Here is a 23,411-nt window from a genome sequence, read left to right as displayed (position 1 = left end):
TGTCTTACACTAAGTACCAAACATTGTGATGCCCAAAATCAGTTGTCACTTTTGAAAAAAAATCAGGCCATGATACTTATGGGCCATAAAGGTTTAAACAAATCAATAAAAGGGCCAAGTTCTGCCCTTGGGTGCCTGCAGATCTCTCTGATTGGCTTTGGTGGATGTTATACATGTGCATTCCAGAGGCAGAATTTGGCCCGTTGTGTTTAAGGCCATGTCTACACTATGGGGACTATCGTGGCCTAGCTATGGTGCGATACCTATGTCGACATGACCCCATAATATGGATGCAGCCTACACCAACAGAAAGGTAGCCTGGCCCTGAGAAAAAGCTGGGATAGAGAGATTTGGGGCTGAGTGCTGGCTGGAAGAGTCTTGGGACTGTGAGCAAACCTACTGTTTGGTTCTTACTGTGTTCAGGGACACAGGACTTTCTGTTCATTCTTTGTAAATGAACAGGATTGCATCAGATACCTTGCTCCATCATCAGGGTCTCCTCCTAAGTGAAACAATCCACAGAGCCCTGAACTTGGTTAATCACTTAGATCAAAAAACGGTAAAATGTTTAGTGCTTGGGGCCAAGTCTGAAACAGCTACAGTTTTCCAACCTATTAATTATGTGCAAGTGGAGTTTGCACATGACTTTGACAAAGAAACCCCAGAATTACACCACAATGGCTAGATACGGCGCTATTTTCTTATGAGTCATACAGCTAGCCAGTTAGTATTATAATCTAGAGGAAAACCCCCTGAGCCAGTGCAACAGCAGCTTGAATAGGGTAAAAAGAACAAACCCTCCCCTGCCCCAAACCTAGCTACTGGGCTTTTTTCTTTGTTACCTAGAAATAATTTAGCGTGCATGAAGGCAGTAGACAAATGTATTTAGCAATGGTCAGAGTCTATAGGGTAATATGATTTCACAGCCAATACTGCAGCCTCAGAAATGTGGGGAAATGAATGACAATGCTGATCTTCTCCCTCCCTTTCTCTTTTCTTTTGTTTCCTTTGGAGATGTGCCAAAAGTTAAATTGACCCAGTGGTGTTGCTCAGAGGTGTGAAAAATCCACACCCCGAATGAGGGAGATAAGTAGACCAAGTGCCTGGTGTAGACAGCACTAGATCAATGGAAGAATTCTTCCATTGACCTAACTACCAGGAATTAACTATGGATTAACTATGGTGAGGGAAGAACCCCTCCACTGCAGCATGTTAAGTGTAGATGTAGCCTTAGAAAGAATAAAAGGGCGTGGTAAGCATGTGTGTGTGTGTGGAAACGAGATAGGAGAGAAGGTTTTAGAACGCCAGACCCCCATTCCACCTAACCCCTCTTCTTCCCTAGCCGTCTCTCCTTCCCTCCACTCCCTGTTCATGTAGGTCTTCTCCTATTTTATGACTGTTACCCCGGCCCTAACGTGGTGTGTCTATGTAGTATTGTCTGGTTTTCTATTACCTGGTCTTGCAGCCTTGACAAGTTATAAAATTGTGTACTTACATAATTCTATTGGAGAGCTGTCACCCATGAGGTATTTGGAAATATATACGAGCTATAAGACCCTTTTCATACTTTTCATTGTCTGTTTCTTTATGAAAATAAAAAATTAATCACCAAACATTTAAAATATTCTTTTGTTCTCCAAGGTACTCATAGGAAATAGGTACCTTCAAAATACTTTTCATTATTTTAAATTATTGAGTAAAGCTCACAAATAAGGAAGTGAAACACACGGTGGGTAGGCATTATCCAAATCCAGGGCCAACTCAATTTTAATTATTAATAAAAACAGACATGTATGTATACAGGGATGGATGTTTTTGAGGGGGAAAGTCTCAGCCATAGTACAACCTACTGTTGACATTATCACCATGAAAAGTGACCATTTTATCTTAGATGGCTTGGCTCTGGATTCAGGTGAATGGTGCTCCATGTGTAATACCAGAGGGTGACACATTTCATTGTTTCTGGAGGCTGAGCTCACTGCACACAACAGGGGCTTTTTGCATTCCTCCAACCCCCCTCACTTATGCCAGAAGTTCTGTGACTCTCCAATGTCACCCCCCACCATACCATTATCCCCTATTCCTCCCCTCTTGCTGGGGTTCTGTGTTCATCCCATTCCCCCATAGTACCTTCCCATATATCATTCTTATTTCTTGTTTTTCTGTATGGGAGATAAACTCTATTGGGAGGATGGGCAGAGCTAAAATGGGTGTATTGGTATTCTGGAAGGTGTTAATGGCTACAATCAACTGGTTCCTTTATCTATAGACAATTATAGAGGTGATTGAAGCTGCTGGGTCTGCTAACTAGATGCCAGGGGCACCATGTACCCCCATTTTCCCCATCTGGTTTTCTCATTTTTCACCAAAATCAGTAGGATTCTACCTAGAATATTTCTTGAAATTTTGGAATTGATTGGATGTGGCATTCACAAGGTATCACATTACAGAGACACAAACAGAGAAACGCTATGAAGTTGTGTGTAAGTCCTTGCTTCGCATGGCCAGTCAATGTGTTGTATATATAGGAATGGCTCAGAAAGGACAGGGTGTATCCCTGCAGTCTACCAGCAGGATCTGTAGGCACAGAGTGCCAGTGCTGCACAAATATCTGCTGTGGAATTCTCCTACATTAGCCACAGAAATTAGCCATTAAAATCATGCAAATTTCCGGTGGCCCAGTTTATATGTTATTGTGTGGGACAGTATTGGGTTAGTCAGCCTTTCACTTCAAGGTCAGGGCAGTTCAGTAGTGACTAGACATGGGCTTCAACTCTAAAATTCAGATACAGTTTTGAACACCATGAAACCTGGGAGTGTTTGAACTCAGAGATTTAAATGTTTTGATGAAAAAAATTAAACCAGCTTTAACCTTAACAGACTGCAACCATTATTTTCAAATATACAGATGCTAATAGGCATATTACAAAAATACACCTTCATACTTGGCACTGACTGATATTTATGTTGGCAATCTCCTCCGAGAGGCTAGGAACTTAACTACAAAGGAGTGATAACTTCCCTTTCATCCCAAAAGGTGGTACATGCAGTTGATGACAAAGGCACATTGGTGAGACAGAATGGGAGACCTGCCTAGCTATTGCTTGTGATGTATCATTTCTGTGCACAGAGACCTTCCGCTTCTAGAGGTATAACTCTGGCACCAGTCATAAACATGGTCAATTTACTAATCCTAATCTGTGTATGGGTGCCCCAAGTGGAAATGATCAGACTCAATAAAATGGGGGCATTGCTGTGGTTTTAAAGAGTTTGCTCAGATGTGTTGGTGATGGGCACGGCACAAAATGAAGATAGAATATTCAAAAATAATATGAATTTAATGAATACACTTTTGTGTCTCAGAGAATGGGGACCCAGTGAAGAGAGTATATTGTTTAGATTGCTCCGAAAATTTGAGCTTTATAGATAAAAATAAAAATAAGACACTATTTTTAAATAAAAAGACTAACAAATTTATTAGAGCATAAGCTTTCGTGAGCTACAGCTCACTTCATCGGATGCATTTGGTGGAAAAAAAAGTTTTTTTTCCCACCAAATGCATCCGATGAAGTGAGCTGTAGCTCACGAAAGCTTATGCTCTAATAAATTTGTTAGTCTCTAAGGTGCCACAAGTACTCCTTTTCTTTTTGCGAATACAGACTAACACGGCTGCTACTCTGAAACCAACCTATTTTTAAATACAATCTGACCACTGTAATACGGTAAGGATAAAGATCAGAAAATAAAAGGATGTACATAAATGAACACATATCACCTCCAGATGTCAAGGGCATGTTCTATAAGTGCTCTGTGTGTAGATAAACTGTGGAACACTATGTATTTAAACAGGATATTGAAATGTCGTACTTCCTCCCCAGGTGTGGCTTGCAAAAGAACAGAGTCCCTGATGAGCAAAGCAAGGCAGAAAAGACAATTGAAGTAGTGATTCAGGGAATAGTGGAGCACTAATGAAGATAGAAACTCTTATACTGAAGGCCAACTACAAGTCAAGAAAGCCAATAAACTACTCCTCTTGCTAAGAAACTTGAGTGCCTCATCCAGACACCACTGTTGGGGCAGACATATTTACTTGCCCCTTTCAGCACAAAGTAGGAGTAATCAGATTTTGTGAGGCAAATGAGCTGGGGGTGGCAGTGAGGGAATTCAGCCCCAACACTGAATGCAAGCCACTAGGCTACAACTCAGCCCCTTTGTAGCTATTATTCCTGCCCCTCTGCACCAGTTTCAGAACACCCAGTCCATGTACTTGTAGATTCTACAGCTACTCACTGAGTCTGTCCCCAACCCCCCTGGACCCATTTGCCCAGAGACACCTCTGAAGATCTTAGATGGGCCTGAGGACTTGTGTCAGCCAGCCACTATTTGCATTCTGGTGCTCAAACATTCCAGACTCAGTCAACACACACGGAAAGATTCAGTCTTGCCTTTCTGGGTGAATTTCAGCTTCAGAGAATTACAGAGAAAGTTAAACAGAGCATTATAAAACACCGCAGTTTAACATTCAGCTTTACCATTCAAATGTTAGGCCACTCAGATATTAAAAATTATATATTACAATGGTCTTTAAATTTAAAGATATAATCTAAAGAAAACTTGGTTACCTTGGACTATTTTATGCCCTGCGTGATTCTCCTGTCTTTTCACAGATTAACAACAAAACCCATGTTGGTTTGTGGCTAGATGCTTTGGTGTGTTGATGTTGCCAATGCCGGTTTTCAGTTTTCTTAGTGAAATCTTGTAGCAAACACAGTTGTGTGCAAAAAGAAAAGGAGTACTTGTGGCACCTTAGAGACTAACAAATTTATTAGAGCATAAGCTTTCGTGAGCTACAGCTCACTTCATCGGTGCATCAGTTTTCCCCAGTGAATCAGTCTCTCCTTGGAACCTTTTACTGAATGGGAACTGTTCAGAATAGTGCTTGAAATATAACTATTTGCCTTTGAACTCCTTATCTTGGGTGTTGCCTCAATTGGTTTCTCTGTGAATGCTTTGCTTTCTTTCACCAGGACTGAACTTTTTGCTGTCCTTAACAAGAGATTTTCCTTTTTAAAACCAACCTGTTCCATTTGCTATTACATTTTGTTGGTTAGCTGCTGTTTGCCCATTTTCACTAGTGTGAAAATCATGACATTAAAAAAAATCGTATGTCCATTCCCAAAGGTGCAGGTTATTTGATGTTATGCAGCAAGAGATTTTGGATGATAAGATGTGGCGTTCCCCAGGATGCAATCTGGACAGCTGAACAGCTGTTTCCCCTCAGTTCTCCAACCGGGTTGCTTTTTACATTGCTTCTCTGTGAGAGCAACTACTTCAGGTCTCAAATATGCTCAAATAAATTTGATAGTCTCTAAGATGCCACAAGTACTCCTTTTCTTTTTGCGAATACAGTCTAACACGGCTGCTACTTCAGGTCTGTTCACACACAGCCTCTAGCATGCAAATCACTCCCAGATATACTGTCTAAGTGCTCTGGCCAGCCACTCTGGAATTACCCTGCAACACCAGCAAAGTCCCAAACTTTCCCCCAGAAATGTGCATCTTGTCTGCCCAGCCCTCTCCTGGACAACACAAGCTCATGTAAAGTCCATCATTTTATTAATAGAAAATAATATGCATAAATCCTGTCATCTCAAAAGGCATTTCCCAAACACTTCAATCCAAGCTCACTAGCTTAAACCAATAAAACAAGTTTATTAACTACAGAAAGAAAGCTTTAAGTAATGAGGCATAAAAACCAGAACTGGTTACAAGAAAACAAAAATAAAACACAACTAATACCTAACTTAACAAACTAAGTGAATTCAAAGCAATAGTCTCTCTCACCACATGCTTTAGCACTCTTACTGGCTGAATGTTTCTCAGTCAGGATTCCTCCCCCAGGCCAGAGCTGTTTCCTTTGTTCTTCCAGGTGTTGTGGCTGCTGTGGATAGAGAGAAAAGGCAGAATAATTTGTCGCATTTGATCCCCATTCTTATACCTTTTCCTCTTCTTTGAGAATCATTGCTAGCTGGGGCTCAGGAGATAGAAAGTCTGTGGGGACAGGAATCTCCAGCAGTTTCTTTTCCAAGATGTAAATTTCTTGCTTATACCCTTTTTCCTGCCAAAGTGTGGCCACTTAACCAGGTGATGGTCCATTTGATTTCCTTGACACCTGGCTCAGGCGTCAGTTTGCTTTTTGTCTCTGAGGAACTGGTTTGTAGCTGCTTCCCTAGGTTTAGAATATGTCTTAGTAACATCATACAGTAGAAAGAAAAGGAGTACTTGTGGCACCTTAGAGACTAACAAATTTATTAGAGCATAAGCTTTCGTGAGCTACAGCTCACTTCTATGCTCTAATAAATTTGTTAGTCTCTAAGGTGCCACAAGTACTCCTTTTCTTTTTGCGAATACAGACTAACACGGCTGCTACTCTGAAACCTATCATACAGTAGAATCATGTAACTTTATGTACAATGTGGTCAGATATATTTTACCAGGACAATAATGATCAGCAAATCATGAGTTTTCAAATGATACCTTACCAGGCATAGTTTGAACAACATTTATCATAGTCGTGAAAAAGGAGTAGACATAGGGATACAGACTGTCACATAAGCATGGTCAAATAAGGTTTAATAAAGACCCCTCATGAAACTTCATCTATTTTTAGAATCCAATTTAGAACCAATCTTTTTCAGAGAATGTATATTATGTGTTTTTCCCACTTCCAGTTTCTGCCCCAAACCAGAAGTACCAAAATACCACAAATAAAAAACTCTTCTCATGGTGTGGTAGTTTTGTCTGGACCAGACTTCTTGTGAGAAAGCCTTGCTCTCCAGGTCTCAGAATTTTCATCCCAATTCTGATGATTCAAGATGCTTAGGTGGTTTGAATAAGTCTGGATAAGCATCCAAGATTTTGGGCATTCATCTGAATCTAGCTCAGACTCTGAAGCATTTGAAGTTTGTCCTGTCCATAGTTACTATAAGAGATAAGTATTATTACTACTTACAGAACAGTTTTTATATGAACAAATGGCTTTGTGATACTTTATAGCTAGGGCCCTACCAAATTCACTGTCCATTTTGGTCAATTTCATGGTCATAGGATTTTAAAAATAATCGATTTCACGATTTCAGATATTTAAATCTGAAATTTCACAATGTTGTAATTGCAGGGGTCCTGACCCAAATGGGAGCTGTGGGGGAGTCACGAGGTTATTGTGTGTGTGTTGGGGGGGGGGGTTGTGGTACTACTACCCTTACTTCTGCCCTCCTGCTGGCAGCGGTGCTGCCATCAGAGCTGGTTGGCTGGAGAGTGGCAGCTGCTGACCAAGGGCCCAGCTTTGAAGGCAGAGACGCTGCCAGCAGCAAGAAGAAAAGGAGTACTTGTGGCACCTTAGAGACTAACAAATTTATTAGAGCATAAGCTTTCGTGAGCTACAGCTCACTTCATCGGATGCATCCGATGAAGTGAGCTGTAGCTCACGAAAGCTTATGCTCTAATAAATTTGTTAGTCTCTAAGGTGCCACAAGTACTCCTTTTCTTTTTGCGAATACAGACTAACACGGCTGCTACTCTGAAACCTGCCAGCAGCAGTGCAGGAGTAAGGATAGCATGGTATGGTATTGCCACCCTTACTTCTACACTGCTGCCTGCAGAGCTGGGCCCTTGGTCAGCAGCCACCACGCTCCGGCCACCTAGCTCTGAAGGCTGTGCAGAAATAAGGGTGGCAATACTGTGACATCTCTAATATAACCTTGTGACCCTCCCCGCAACTCCCTTTTGGGTCAGAATCCTCAATTTGAGAGACTCTGGCCTCCCCCATGAAATCTGTATAGTATAGGGTAAAAGCACACAAAAGAGCAGAGTTCACGAGGGGAGACCAGATTTCACGGTCCATGACACATTTTACATGGTCGTGAATTTGGTAGTGCCCTACTTATAGCACCTCTTGCTATTCACAATAATTTGATAAAGTGTTTATGAGAGTAAATTTCAAGCTATGGGCATTTGTTCACTTTGATTATTCACTATCCATGGTGTTTGACTTAACGTAAGTCATGAGTTTTTGTGTCTGGTTCCTAACTGGACAACAGTAACTTTTAAATCAGAAGAGTAAATTTTTTTCCTTCATATGTTAGTCCTCTTGTTCATGTGAAAATATACATATCTGCGTAAAAAAACTGCTATTCCCCAAACACTTACATGAACTAAAACTCATTAATGTTGTTCCCTTTTCAATAAATAAAGCATGCACTTTTAGTCTTATATTATGGAAAGCAACACAGAAAGCAAGCATGAATGTAAAATCAGCATGAAAGAGAATGCAGAGTGTTCTATCTCTGGATGATTCCCTCACCTTGAATCCCTGCCCGCTAACAGAGTCAGATTGACTTTGTGTTCTTCTTTGCATTAAAAGCAACAAGAGCTTGTATTGAACAATTATATATTTTTTATTTAAGCTAGAGCCTACTGCAAGCTCCAGCCTGCTACAGTCTGCTCTACCTCCTGCAAAGGAGCCTGGGCTTCTGAGACTGAGCTATAATTCAAGACACAGTGTCTATTCAGCTATTTTTAACTCTGTAGCATGAGCCCTGCAATCCTGAGTCTGTCTATCTGGGCTCTGAGATTCCCTCAGTGACTAGACACACAGCAAAGTTAGTGACAGAGCCCAGGACTTAGACCTGTTAGTCGCTGGATCACTCAACCACTCCCTTTATATTTGTACGACTGTAAGTCAAACAATTGCAACTGTAATTTATCTAATGTCTTTTTTCTACAGAGAGGTTTGCCTTTGCCCAAGTAAACCAAGTCCGTTAGTGACAAACGTGAGAGGTCAAGGAGGAGTTATAACTATAAGCATGCAGACTGTAGAGCATGTGAAATAGAGCTGATAACATCTGCATTTCACAAATTGTTTCTCAGTTTCGGTAAGTGAATTATTTCTAAATAGCTGTTCCAAAATATTTTCTGCTTAGTATTCTGTTCTACTGGGTATTCTGAGGTCATTTAATTTAAAAACCAACTTCATTGGAATTCACCCAAAAGTAAATTTGTTCCCACTTCTCATGAGGAACTTAATAAAACCAAAACCAGGATTTGCAGACAAGTCACAGTACTGTCCAAAGGATTGATACCTCTCTTCAACCAAGTCATGCAAATAACTGCAAAGCAAACTTCTTACAATAAATTTCCAGTTCTTACCAACCTTCTCAACAACTCTTTGAAACAGAGAGGTTTATAAACCAGAGATCTATGTGTTAAAGGGTATTAGTGGAATTACATGCCATTACTTTTAGCTCTTTTTTAGTCTCAGATAGTAAAGCATCAGTAATGGCAGAGTTGTTTACAAAGCCACAGTAATTTATAATTCAGCCCAGTTCCCAGAGCAAAGGTGTAGTATGTGTGCTGTTGGTTGAAAGGGGTGTGGCCCGCCATCTGCAAGGCTGATGTGAAGAGGGAGGGATTATTCCCACCTCCTTTGCATAGCTCCGTCTTTGGGGTGATTTGCACCCCGAGAGCACAAGGAGGAAGAATTGTACTGGGGACTCAGGTGAGGCGGGGGGAAAGAAGAGGAAGGCTTTTGCACATTCATCCTCCCTTGTATATGTATCAGGTATAGATACAGTATGGCCCTTAGACTTCTGAGCAGACAGATCAATGACTAAGTTGTTGTTCCATGAGAAAACAGAACTTGGGATGTTCTCGCCAGTGCTCTAATGCTGTGCCCTAAACAGGATGCAGAAAGAGAATTTACTGCTGACACATAGTGACAGTTACATGCTACAAACCACAGGTCTGATTCTGCAGCACCTGCACAGACAAAACTCCACTGACTTCCCAAAGGGACTGCATGCTTGGGCCCTCTGACACTTTAAACTCAGTGATCTTGGGTGAACTCCTGGCCCCACAGAAGTGATGGGAGTTTTGCCATTTACTTCACTGGTGCCCGGATTCCACCCGTTAGCTTGATATATTTCAGGATGGTTACAGATTCTCATTTCTAGTGCTGGGTTGCCACCATAAATTTAAAACTGTTTTAATTTCTCTGTTTATTAAGGTTGATGGGTCAGCTCCTGCTCCCACTGAGCTGCTGGGAACTTTGCCATTGACATCAGTGGGAGCAGAAGTAGGCCCTGTACATAACAATCACATGGAACAAGAAATAAACACTGCACAAACAGCAGGGACAAATACAAGGCACTAGCTGGATACATTCTGTGACTAGGTGCCCCTGCCCCCCAAAAATAAATACCTCGGGCCAAATGTTAACTTCACTTTGGAGAGTGAGGTGAGGCCCTGGGAACTCTGTAAACATCAGCTCAGAGTTAGGCCTGTAGAGGAGGGCAGGAGGTGCAAATCCCAGCCTCAGGGACCTACAGGGGCCCTCCTGGCCCACAGAAGAGCTTTCTCCCTGGGTGATAGCTCTGCCTGGTCTTCCGTGGCAGTCTGGCTCCTGGAAGGGTGACATTGGGAGGCTTCACAGGAACAGTCCTGGAGAGAGAGCTCATGAGAGCTAATGGAATAGTGTAGAAGTTAGTGGGAATGAGAGTTGTGAGCACAGGCAATAAGCACTTTGTACAGGTTACCACAAAGTACGTGAGACTGACACGTCTTGATTTCAAGCGCATATATAGTCTGAGTTGTGTGCACCAATTCTAATGTGTGCTCAGTGAAATTTGTTACAGCAACATTGGATGCGGTCACAGTCTAACCATATGTCAACCAGTCAGTGGCATCATTATTGAAATTTTCTTAGATGTAAACAAGCTTTCTGTATTGTGCGTAGAGTCATATTTTACTTCCTCTTCTAACTGCACAAGTCTACAGTTATCAGCAGGATTGCGGTGCAATAAGGTAAGGCTGTTTTTCAAGCTGTCCCTTCATGTATTAAAACAAAAACTAATGAACCTGCACTGTTGGAATATGCTACATTAAAATAGTGCTTTTCTTGTGCTTTTCATTGTGGACATCCCCTTGTCAAAGCAGGAAAATTACAATGAGATAAGCTTGTAGTAGCACACTTTGTTTTACTAACTTTATAGTGTAAAAAAATATTTGCAGTGAATGTTTTCTCAAGATAGCTTTTCCATAAAGATAAAGATACAGACAGAGATTTCAGAAGCACAGGCAAAAACACTATGGTGATTTGATCTGTTTGCATACCACATTTTTGCAAGCATGGAAGAGCTAAAGTAGTAGCTGTAATAAACCACTGGTGTCAGAGAGAGTGAAATTTTATGCTTTTGCAATTAATAATACCTTAATTACTATCAAATGTTGTTACAAGAGGTTAGTTTGTTCTGTGGTGTAATTTCTGAGTCAAAATCAGTACAAATCTTTTATTTTTAAATTGTATTTGATGATAACGGAAATTCCAGCAGACCTCTATTTCATCTAGCAAAGGATTTTTATTAGACGGAAAATATTTCTTGTTCTAGCTGTTGTTTATATGTAATCTGTGATGCTTTGTAATTAAATTGTGAGCACAGAATGATAGCGTTCCTTTGAGCTGGAGATGGAAAACACAATGTGACAAAAGTCTAAAGGGTGCAGATCAATGTTCTCAGAGACTATCAGGCAATTGCCACTGATATGGAAACTGCAGCATAGATTAGGATTGCAATTATTAAACTGGATTAGACATAGCTTGATCTCTGATGGATGCATTTAAATCATGCTTTTTAAAGCTTGTTTATTTAAGACTCCTTAATACTGTGGCAATCGCTCCAACAGGTGGCTAGAGATCGGAGGGAATTTAATACTGCAATCCTCTGTCTGGTGACTGGTGACTAACAGTTTGTGCATCCTGAAGGTAACTACAGACAAAACGCAGCAGCACAGCTGGGTTCCAAAGCTAAGTAAATGAAAAGGAATTCCTCTTTTGGTGAGTCAGTAAGCATGCAAAGCCAGTCTTGCCACAGACTCAAGTGGGAGAGACCTTTAGCTTTAGCATGAGATTTTAGCATATGAAATAAGGATGTTGGGTTTTTCTTTTAAAAAACCATAAAGCAGTGGTTCTCAACCTGTGGCCCAGTCAGCACAAAGCTGCGTACCATGTGAAATCCTCCAGGCCATACTGGTAGTATTGGATATGGCCCATATAACACATTGGGGGTCATGTATGCAGCCCACAATAGTAAATAGGTTGAGAACCACTGGCATAAAGTCTATTGTTGAAATATGGCTCAATGGATGGTGCTCAGAACTTTAATCCTGTCAGAGCAAATGGGCCAAATTCATCCCGGGAATAACTCCACTTCATACAATGATGAATTTGTCCCAGCATGGTAGAAGTGTTATGGCAAGGTATCTGGGAAGGTGCATGCACTTGTGTGGGTGCTGAGGGGACAGTGGCACAAACTTTTCCCTATCAGTATCAGTGACCAGTGGAATAATGGAGATGCATGATTGATGAGGTAATATATTTTATTGGACCAAGTTCTGTTGATGAGAGAGACAAGCTTTTGAACCACACCGAGCTCTTCTTCAGGTCTGGGAAAGGTACTCCTTGTGTCACAGCAAAATGCCAAGTGGATCAGATTGTTTAGCGTAAGTAGTTCGCACATATTGTAAGGGACCAAATAAGATAGGAGTAGTCCATTAACAATGGGGGTAAAAACCTAACTGGCTCCAAGACTGATCTTGATAAGTTTAAGGAGGGGTTGGTGTGATGACATTGCCTACAATGGTACATAGCCGGTCTGTGACTGCTAGTAGCAAATATCCTCCAACAGCCGGTGATGGAACACTAGATGGGGAGGGCTGTGATGCTCTGTACCTCAGGGGAACTCCCTGTACCCCCATGTTAATCCTTATAATATGATTGTGTGGTATCCAATGCAAAGTTTGTCATGTCAGGTGTCTTCAGAAGGCTCATGATGCACTGAGCATTGTTGTTATAGTAATGTTATAGGTTGTAATTTCATGTATGTAGTTATGAGGCTGAAAATGTGTCCTCATGGCTTAAAACAAGCCCAGGCAAAAACTCTTCAAGAGCAGAGGGGCAATTCACTCCTCATCAGGGCATGTATGGGACCATCCCAGCCCAGCCTCACAGGAACAAAGGACACTGGCCTAGGCAGCAACAAAGGATCTGTTGCACTCTCGAGTGAGTCACCCCCCTTCTCTTGGTCATTTTGGGACTACGATGAGGTAATGCTTATCTGCCTCTGAAGGCGGGGAGGGGGACAAAGCCAAGAGGAAAGAAAGGACATGATAAAGGGAGAGACATTTGCATGCTCTCTCTCTCTTCCACCCCCATCTATAGACACCACCACCAAGTGACTGAAGCTCTGATCAAAGGGGAGAGCCTGGCTGAAGGGCAACCAGCCAGCCTGTGGTGAGAAGCACCTACGTTTGTAAGAGCAATGAAAGTGTTAAGATCATCTTAGAATGCATTTTGCTTTCATTTCAGTGACCAAACCTGATTTGTTGTGCTTGGCTTATAATCACATAAAATATATCTTTTGTAGTTAATACATTTGTTTGTTTCTTCTACCTAAAGCAGTGCATTTGGTTTGAAGCATGTCAGAGACTCCCCTTGGGATAACAAGCCTGGTACATATCAATTTATTTGTTAAATTGACAGACTCATATAAGCTTGCAGCATCCAGGGCATAACTGAACACTGCAAGACAGAGGACTCTGCACTTGTCCATGTTGAACCTCATCAGATTTTTTTTGGCCCAATCCTCTAATTTGTCTCGGTCACTCTGGACCCTATCCCTACCCTCCAGCTTATCTACCTCTCACCCCAACTTAATGTCATCTGCAGACTTGCTGAGGATGCAATTCATCCCATCATCCAGATCGTTAATGAAGATGTTGAACAAAACCTGCCCCAGGACCGACCCCTGGGGCCAGTTCCACTTGATATTGGCTGCCAACTAGACATCAAGCCATTGATCACTACTTATTGAGCCCGATGATCTAGCCAGCTTTCTATCCACCTTATAGTCCATTCATCCAATCCATAGTTCTTTAATTTGCTGGCAAGACTACTGTGGGAGACTGTCTCAAAAGCTTTGCTAAAGTCAAGATATATCATGTCCACCACTTTCCCCATATCCACAGAACCAGTTATCTCATCATAGAAGGCAATCAGGTTGGTCAGGCATGACTTGCCCTTGGTGAATCCATGTTGACTGTTCCTGATCCACTTCCGCTCCTCTAAGCATTCCTTCTTCCCTTTTTTAAAGTTGGGCACTATATTTGCCTTTTTCCAGTTGTCCAGGATCTCCCCCAATCGCCATGAGTTTTCAAAGATAATGGCCAGTGGCTCTACAATCACATCAGCCAACTCCCTAAGCACCCTCAGATGCGTCGCATCCAGCCCCATGGACTTGTGTATGTCCAGCTTTTCTAAATAGTCCTTAACCACTGAGGGCTGCTCACCTCCTCCCCATACTGTGGGTCCCTTCTGGCATTAAAGTCTATGAGTTATGAGTCTCTCTAATTTCCTGGGACCAATATGGCTACAACTACACTGCCTAGTGGAATAATGGAATACATTAGTGGACATTTGATTCATATTGACACTTGTGTCCTAATGGGCATCCAGCTATGGTCATTTAATTAGGATAAACTGCAAAGAATGGGACAGACAATCCCCATAAAGCTTGTGGATATTCCAATACTTAGATTTATCAAGCCAACATAAAACAGATTCTTTATTACCTTACTGATTACTCAGAAGTCAAAACAACACAGTTCCCTTAAAATGATCCAGCCTCATGCCTCCATCCAGGTACCCACATCAAATATGGTGAAAATTTCTGTAAATCTTATTTCATCATATAAAAGAAAAGGTTCTACCAATCCCAAAGGATCAGACACATTACCTCCCAGGTTATTGAATGTTTCAGATCTTACCCAAATACACGCTATCACCAATTCTTATTAACTAAACTAAAATTTATTAAAAAACAAAAGAGAAAGAGAGTATGGTTAAAAGATCAATATACATACAGACATGAGTTCAATTAATTGAGGTTCAGATTCATAGAGAGATGGTGAGCTTTGTAGTTGCAAAGAGTTCTTTCAGAAATAGTTCATAGGTTATAGTCCAATGTCCAAATCTCATATTCAGGGCATACCAGCATAACTGGGACCTCAGTCTTGCGACTCAAACTTCCCCTGATTGAAGCCTAAGCAGATCTGAGATGACAAAATCGGGCCCCAAGGATCTTTTATACAGTGTTCTAGCATCCACTTGACCACACAGTTCTGGTTAACCAATAGGCTTTTGATGTAATCTTTTGCTTTCTAAACACTACCAGTAATTAGTTACACAAATTAACACAGGTCAATTTATCCATTAGGCAGTCTATTACAAACTTCAAATATAGACAATGACATTATTTTACCCAAGATTCATCCAAATGTTAATATTCCCTTTTGATCTCTGAATCAGTGACAGACAGGAATTGTCTGTTTCCAGGTGACACCTAAGATACATACAATTAGTATTACTTCTAATCCGATGAAATGAGCTGTAGCTCATGAAAGCTTATGCTCTAATAAATTTGTTAGTCTCTAAGGTGCCACAAGTACTCCTTTTCTTTTTGCGAATATAGGTTTGGATTTCAAAGTTCTAGCCTATTTAGCATGAATGGCTCTAATTATCATTTGCACACCTTTCTAACATGACTTTAAAGGTGAGCTTTGGGTCATTCAGCCTGCAAGCTGTTAACCCTTTCTAGCCATGCGTCACTACACTGTAAGACATACATATTTATCAGAGCTAAGCATTCAGCCAGAGGAAGCCTCCCTTTTGATTCAGCTGTAGAGCTTTTCACTGCTGACTGTGAGGGTTTCTGTTTTCATTGTGACCCCAGCAATGTGCAAGATACAAGAACACTCACAGAGGGGCAATTCTACAGGGAGGATTTTGCAACATAGTTAAATCAGTTCTAGTATCTGGACACCACTTGATGACCCCCCAAAAAACAGCAGAGTCAAGGAATGACAGTCCTACACTTGTTGGTCTCAGCTTGACCATTCCTTTTTTGATATTGCCATGGAAATAATATTTTGCAGACTTCCGTCTACAAGTAACCAGGTAATAGTTTGTACCAGTACAGAGCATTTCTTTCCTTGTTACCATAGTCTTACAAATGCAAATCAATTAAGCAAACATCAATATTGTATTTATTCATTATTGATTTTATTGAAATGGCATGTTCTGAAGAAAATGATCCAGTAGGAATTTGTTTTAGCAGAGGCTTTCACTGTCCTCTTGTGACTTCCAAACTACTGTGATATGTCTTCATTATAAGGGAAAAAAGATAATTGAATGGAATATGTTAGCTTGCCACCTGTGCTATGCAATATACTGTTGGTGCCCTTGCTTTGTCATTAGCTTTGTAGTGAGGGTCCAGTCCTGCCAGGTGTTTAGCAGGATCCTTCTGTATTTTAGCTTAGAGGATAGTTTTAAATAAAGTGATTCATTATTGGCAAGCCTAGTGAATTGGTGTGTGAGAATGCTCTATACTTGAGCATTGTTATCATATAAATGTTACCCATGATTTTGCACTCCCAATCATTTCACTCTCCTCAGTCCATATTTCATCATATAGAGCCTGACCCAGAGCCCACTGAAATCAATAAAGAGCCTTTTACAAGCCCATCGTTCAATTGCTAATTTAATACAGATGTTTAATTTTTATTTTTTGTCAACCACATTTTAAGGGTATTTTTGTAACCATGTGGCTGTGGCCACAATGATTCTGATTCAAAAAGAATCTATTTAATTTCCCTAAATCAGGACTTTCCCCTAATTATAACATCAAGAAGTTAGGGGATTTTTCTCTGAAATTATTCTGGTATCAATTGTCAAAAATCAGAACAAAAGCTTTTCAATTTGGGACAATCCCAGAAGACATTAAGATACACAAAACCAATAAAACATAATTTAAAAGTAATCATACCATATCTATCTAGGTGTCTATGTGGCCCTCAACACCATAGTATCTCAACACTTTATTTTCTCTTACCAGAGTCAGAAATCTCTCTCAAAGAAAAGGCAAAAAGAAATGAAAGGTTGTCTAAATCTGACACCATGTGGCCAATTAAAGAACAGATTATAGGGTGGGATGAAAACTATGGCACAAAAAATGCCATTATTCTCTAACCATCAGCAATGCTAGACCTGCATCATTCTGCACCTATATCTTTTATCTGAGAAAACACGATTCCAACCAGCCAAGAAGCAACTCAAACAGTAAGAAACCCTTTGAGGGATAGGTATTTTTTCATATCTGGAATGCTTGTAAGAAGGTATATTTTGCCATTAGAAAATGAAGGCTGTGTTACTGGAAATCACTTGTGTAGACAATGCTTTACTGAAGCAGGGATGATAATATGTTTTCTGCTTATTTAATACATGGGTTCTTTTTAAGACCTGCAGTAGGAGTGGTCTCACTGGTGAGCCAGGAGGTTGTGCTTGATTACATCAAAAGTGCTTATGAACTCTAATTCCTTAGTTATTACATAAAATGTAATGAAAGCTAACTGCATCTAGGGGCATCTGCATGCAAAGGGACTGTAACCGAAATATCCCATAATGATTTAATTTCAGGTAATTATGGAATTGAAGTTCATGTAACAACAGCAGTCCATGGGCCAGATTGCTAATGGTATTTAGATGCCTAAAGACATGGATTGAGTCAGTGGTATTTTCAAAAAAGGCCTAACTCCCACTTATCTCAGTCAGCCATTTCAGTGGGCTGTTTCCTGGGTGGAGTGTAGGTGTGGCTGTTAGTGCTGTATGGCGTTAATCCATTGCTGGGCTACTGTTTAAGACCATGAGAAAAGAAAAGCCAGAGGAATAGAAACACATTTCAAACGAAGGGCAAAAAAGAGAGTGAGCAACAACTGCTGCTCCCAGGGCCTGCTGGCACAGAAAACGGGTGGCCATAGGTGGTGTTGGCATAAGCAGGCCAATGGTGAATTTGGATCATACCCTGTAGTAGACCATCTGCTTCTTACTCATGTATGAGTAACATGCTACAAATTACCAGGCCAGCATCTGCTTACGGAGACACTTCTGCTGGCAGATGCCTCCTGTAGGTGGTACTTTGCAGAAAATGAGTCATTGGCAGTGAATCAGTATCCCCAATGCTATATCCTCATAGTAAAACTCCATCCAGGGAACTAAGATGGAGAAAATTTCCTCACAGAATCCCTCCATCATCATTCCATTGGGATGCCCACCTCTATACCTAGAAGATCCAATGGATTCTCGTGGATCATAGGGGAATGGGAATCAGCAGAAGGCCTGCAACTGCCATGCAGAAAGTCTGTGCTTTCATACTGGCTCTGTGCCTCTGGTGCTCCTCACTCCCTGGCAAAAGGGAGACAATAAAATCCTGCTGTCAGGGAATTCCCTAAGTGGAGCCATGGAAGGAATGTAGAAAAGCAGCTGGGAATCTCAGCCCTTTCTTCAGCCACTCTGTGACATTTACATGGAAACAGGAAGCCAGTCTTCATTTTTACCCTTACATTGGATGAGCTGGTAAAGCAACTCACCCAGGATTTTGAGTTAACAGGAATATCCCCAAACTGAACTTTTCCTGCCTGTATTACCCCCTCTGAGGAGAAGTCCCAGTCTGGTTTAAAGAAGGAAAAATACACCTAATTTAACAGTTTAATCTGAAGTTCCTCACCCCACCCTGATCAGTCTGAAGTTTGAATCAAAGGAGAGTCTGAAAAAGGAAAATATCATCTCAAAATTAAACAGCTCAATTAAAAATTATGGCCCAGATTTGTGTTGTGGTGATGGGGAGACCCAGGATGACCACATTTTAAGTGTAATTCAATGTGTTTGGTGAGCAGTAAGAAAGTAAATTCCATTTGTCTAGCCCAGACTGTAGGTTATCCTGGGCTGTCAGAGATAGGGACTTTTTCTAGCCTGGGTAGCAATCAATCCCATATTCATTGATGGCTATGACTTTGTCAGGGTCCCATTACTGCTTCAGTGACATGGACATGGCTCACTTAGAGAAGAATGATTAAGTGGTTAGGGAACTAGACTGATACTTGCAGTGCTTAATTTGTGCCAGGGCAGAGCCCCAGCACCTGTAGGCTTAGCAGTTCATAGTCCCGGCACCTCTGGGCCTGCTGCATCACTTATGAAAGTAAAAAATTGCTTGAGCTCCAGCAATTAAGCACTGGATACTTGGGACACCCAACTTCAATTCTTTGACCTACAACAGACTTCCTGTGTGACCCTGGCTAAGTTGCTTAGTCTTGCCGTGCCTCATTTTCCCCACTGTAAAATGGGGGTAATAGCACTTCTCTAGCTCACCAAGGCGTTATTGATTGTAAGGTGCTCAGATACTATGGTAATGGGGACAAGGTAAATACCTTAGATAGAGGGAAATAGTCTTTGAGGTTTCATAACCCCCAAAGTATCTTACTGCTTGTGAAAAAGCATTGAAAAGCGAGAAGGAGATTTACAGAGGACATGTTCTAGGCTGTACATTCTACTAAATGTACTAATATAAGTAGTGCACATGAGGCAAATAGTAATATTGATCAATCTTGCATTTCCTTTGCCTTTACAGCAATTGTTTTGGGAGGCACTGTGGCTTAGTGGCTAGAACAGTAGACTGAGACTCAGGAGACTGGGTTCCATTCCAGACTCTGCCACTGGCTGGCTAGGAGACCTTAGGCAAGTCACTTTTACCTCCCTGAGCCTCAGTTTCCCAATGTGCAAAATGGGGATCATGATCTACTGATGCAAAATGCTATATAAGAGATAGATGTCATGATTATTTTTTTACTCTTTACAGAAATCTTCCATCCAGTCCCAAATGATTGCTCAGACACACTCAAGATGCAGAGCAATGGATCTTCAGAAAACTGTACTGATCCTAATATAACATTTAAAAACTCTCTATACGCAACCACTTACACCATAATATTCATACCTGGCCTCCTGGCAAACAGTGCTGCATTATGGGTTTTATGTCGCTTCATCAGCAAGAAAAACAAAGCTGTCATTTTTATGATTAATTTGGCTATAGCTGATCTTGCTCACGTTCTCTCGTTACCGCTACGAATATATTATTATATAAACCACATGTGGCCTTTTGGGAAATTTCTCTGCTTGTTATGTTTCTACCTGAAGTATCTCAACATGTACGCAAGCATTTGTTTCCTTACCTGCATAAGTATTCAAAGGTACTACTTCCTCCACCATCCATTCAAAGCCAAAGATTGGAAGCGCAGGTATGACGTCGCCATTAGTGCTGTGGTATGGATTGTGGTTGGGGCTGCTTGCTTACCATTTCCAGTTATGAGAAACCCTGACTTAATTAACCATTCAAATTCCTGCTTTGCAGATCTCGGAGTCAGGAAAATTGACAGTAAGACAGCTTCTGTGATTATGGTAATGATAGCTGAGCTTTTAGGATTCTTGGGCCCTCTAATTATTATTGTATACTGTACCTGGAAAACAAAAGAGTCACTTCAGCAATATGAAATGCCTTTGCAAAATACAAGTGAAAAACAGAGAGCTTTACGCATGATTTCTATGTGTGCAGCTGTGTTCTTTGTATGTTTCACACCGTATCACATAAATTTCTTTTTCTACATGATGGTGAAAGAGAATGTTATTACACACTGCACCATACGCCGAAGCACTCTTTACTCTCAGCCCTTTTGCTTAAGCCTGGCAAGCCTGGACTGTTGTTTGGATCCAATCCTGTACTTCTTTACAACATCAGAATTTCAGGATCAGTTATCAAGACACAGCAGCGCAATCATTAGGAGTCGCCTGATGAGCAAGGAGAGCGCCTCATCAGTTAAGGAATAAAAACCATGAGCATTTTTTTTAACCTAATTACATATGAAATCTTGGACTGCTCTATAACTCTGTAGTCAAATAGGTAAAATAGAAACACCTGCAGCTTTATTTGATGGGGTTTGTGATGCTGAAAGTCTTTTGAAATATAGAAGACAATACTCATTTAAGATCAGCAATCAAATGTTATGGGTGTTTGAGACTGGAAAACCCCTGACTGGAGTGAACTGGTGAAGTGCCATATCTGGTCTACCTGAACTAGAAAATACTGTAGGGACCAGTGCTGCCTTTGCAGGGCGATGGCCTGACTGGCCTAGTTGCTCTTTCCTAACTTGTGTGGTTCTGTGATCAAGCCAAAGACACTCCAAACACTGATGTCCAATATGCTCTCCTCTCAGCAACTTCTCTTCTGCCACAGAAATACAGCACAACATGAGAAATAATTAACAAACAAAACCAAGCTTGCATTAGGTCAAAGCACACAGAGACACAAAGTGGAGCCTCCTCAGGGCTTGCAGCTTGATTCAATATGGCGACCACGTTTCCAAAGGTACACAGTTGCCCTGTCTACACTATGGTGTCTCTAGTGGATCAAAATCCTGTACTATTAGAGCCTGCTGTTGGCATTAAGCATATTGTGTTATTCACAACACATTTCTATCTCTATTTCACATTTTCTTTCCATCTTTTCTTGTTCTCTCCTTCCATTTCTTTATATCCTTCTCTTCTTCCATCTCAAACATCTTCTTTTTAGTCAAACATAGGAGTGACTGTGTATCCTTCCCCTCCCCCTCCTCCTCATGCCCTCCCTCACCAGCCTGTGCCAGGACAGAAGTCAGGACTCGTCAACTAAGTTCTTCAGCTGACCTCCACAAACAGTGCGGCCTGTACATCAAAGAGTGGGCTCTTCACCTGCTGCCAGCTGCCTCCTTCTCAGCTGCTTACAGTCAAAGTGTGCTATACGATGCAGGACCTTCACATCAGGACTGCAGGCCCCATCGTTCCCTGTTGCACACGACCCTCTTCCGTTAAGCACTTTGCAGTTGATCCATGTTGTAAAAAGATTGATTTAGTAAATTCAACTAACAAATAAATTAGCAGGAAGAGTGATCTGCCCACAATCGTTCCACTAGTTGAAAAAAAAAAAAAAGAGAGAGAGAGGTCTAGTTAATTGAGTAAATAATTAATAATTCCCTCAGCTCTAATGGTGACCTCAATGTGAGTACCCCCATAAATACATTAGCTATTAAAACAGTCAAGCAAATTGCAAAGTATTATTTCACAGAATGCAGAAATTAGCACCACTAAAAATGGGTCAAATTCATCCTACAGTAACTCCACTGATTTCAGTGGTCTTATACCTGGGATTGATTCGGTCAGATGTGCGTGTACCGATTTAGCCACTTTGTAAACATGTTGATTTTGAAATGAATTTTAAGACAAAAATTGTCATTAAGTAGCAGCAACAGCAACAGCATCTACATCTTGCAAAAGTAAGCCTTATGTGTAGCTATAAAACACAAACAAAAGTAGCTGTAACTACCTGAATTTCATTTTATTTCTTTTTGGCCCAGCCAAAAATGCCTTTCCATTTAGTGTCTCCCAGGTCTGAGGGAGCTGAGGTTGGGGACTATCGCTTGGGTTTAAATAATGATTACACTGGGTATTATCTTTAATGGCAAATGATTACATTATATTGACAATAAGCGAGGTAGCTCACCTACCATTTTTTAAAGATAAATGTTATAGTTTATATACATGCAGCTATTTGTAAAGGGATATTTCAGTATTCACATGCATAACAAGGAAATATATTTTAATTAAGGGAATTATTCCTAGCTTCTTAGTGACAAATTTGTTCAATAAGTTACCAGTCAATGCCCACTGAAATCAGTGGAAAGACTTCCATTGCCTTAACTAGGCACACACGCTTTTTGCCAAAGACGTACATACACGCTTAACTTTATGCATTACAAGCTCTCCAGCTGAAACAACTTTAAACACATGCATAAGTCTTTAGAGGACTTGGGCCTAAGTGCATATTCAAGCCTGTACAATGCAATTTTTATTAGTTTTTTTTGGTCAATCAGGTTTCTTTCTCCTGTGCGATCAACTGTTCAATTTACTGTCCTATGTGGATTCAGCCTATAGTTGTAATTATTTCTCTGAGAATTTTTATATATCTTGGTCACCTATTGTGAAGTGTTTTTGTGTAATTTCCTTCAAGCTACTGTTTTGCGCTGTGTTTGGTGGAGACACAAATGTTTAAGGTATCACAATGACATATGAACAGCTTGTCTTCCATTTTCTTTGCAAAATCATGCTTTAAAAATAAATACACTTTTGCAAATGTAACACAAGTTCCACAAAGGTGTGTTAATGTCTCAGACAACAATGTGTTTTCTGATCCTTGGTTATTTGCAATACAGTTTTGCTGGCGAGTTCCAACAGCCTATTCACTATGAGTGAAATTCTTCCTCCTCTTCCCTGTGGAGAAGGCCAGCTCAGGACCAATGCAAAAATTAAGTCCCACTTAAGCCCTTAGAATAGGACTGGGGCCAGCACTCAGTCATATAGGCCAAAGACTGCAAAGGGCTAC

General features: G+C 40.9%; 1 protein-coding gene across 5 annotated transcripts; it reads left to right on the top strand.

Annotated features, from left to right (window-relative positions):
• Positions 1-10,704: 10,704 nt before the first annotated feature.
• On the top strand, positions 10,705-23,167 carry LOC119861282 (putative P2Y purinoceptor 10). 5 transcript variants are annotated; one of them, XM_043492928.1, is made up of 3 exons: positions 10,718-10,860; positions 19,572-19,678; positions 19,800-23,167. In XM_043492928.1, the coding sequence occupies exon 3, from the start codon at positions 19,844-19,846 to the stop codon at positions 20,822-20,824; it is 981 nt and encodes a 326-aa protein (XP_043348863.1). In that variant the 5' UTR covers positions 10,718-10,860; positions 19,572-19,678; positions 19,800-19,843; the 3' UTR covers positions 20,825-23,167. The 5 variants fall into 5 exon arrangements, with proteins under 5 accessions (XP_038272173.1, XP_043348863.1, XP_038272171.1 ...); XM_043492929.1 differs by lacking the exon at positions 10,718-10,860 and adding an exon at positions 17,625-17,642; XM_038416245.2 differs by lacking the exon at positions 19,572-19,678 and having other exon boundaries at positions 10,705-10,860.
• The last annotated feature ends 244 nt before the right edge of the window (positions 23,168-23,411 follow it).

This window comes from Dermochelys coriacea, chromosome 9 (genome assembly GCF_009764565.3).
Source record: "Dermochelys coriacea isolate rDerCor1 chromosome 9, rDerCor1.pri.v4, whole genome shotgun sequence".
In the NCBI taxonomy this organism is placed as follows: Eukaryota; Metazoa; Chordata; order Testudines; family Dermochelyidae; genus Dermochelys; species Dermochelys coriacea.
Note: the sequence above shows the minus strand (reverse complement) of the source record. Positions and strands in the feature narration are given on the sequence as shown.

Coding starts and splice junctions, on each gene's coding strand:
- LOC119861282 (XM_038416243.2), top strand. CDS start 11,869: ATGAAAAGGAATTCCTCTTTTG. Junction 11,891..19,799: donor GAAAAGGAATTCCTCTTTTG/GTGAGTCAGTAA, acceptor TACTCTTTACAG/AAATCTTCCATCCAGTCCCA.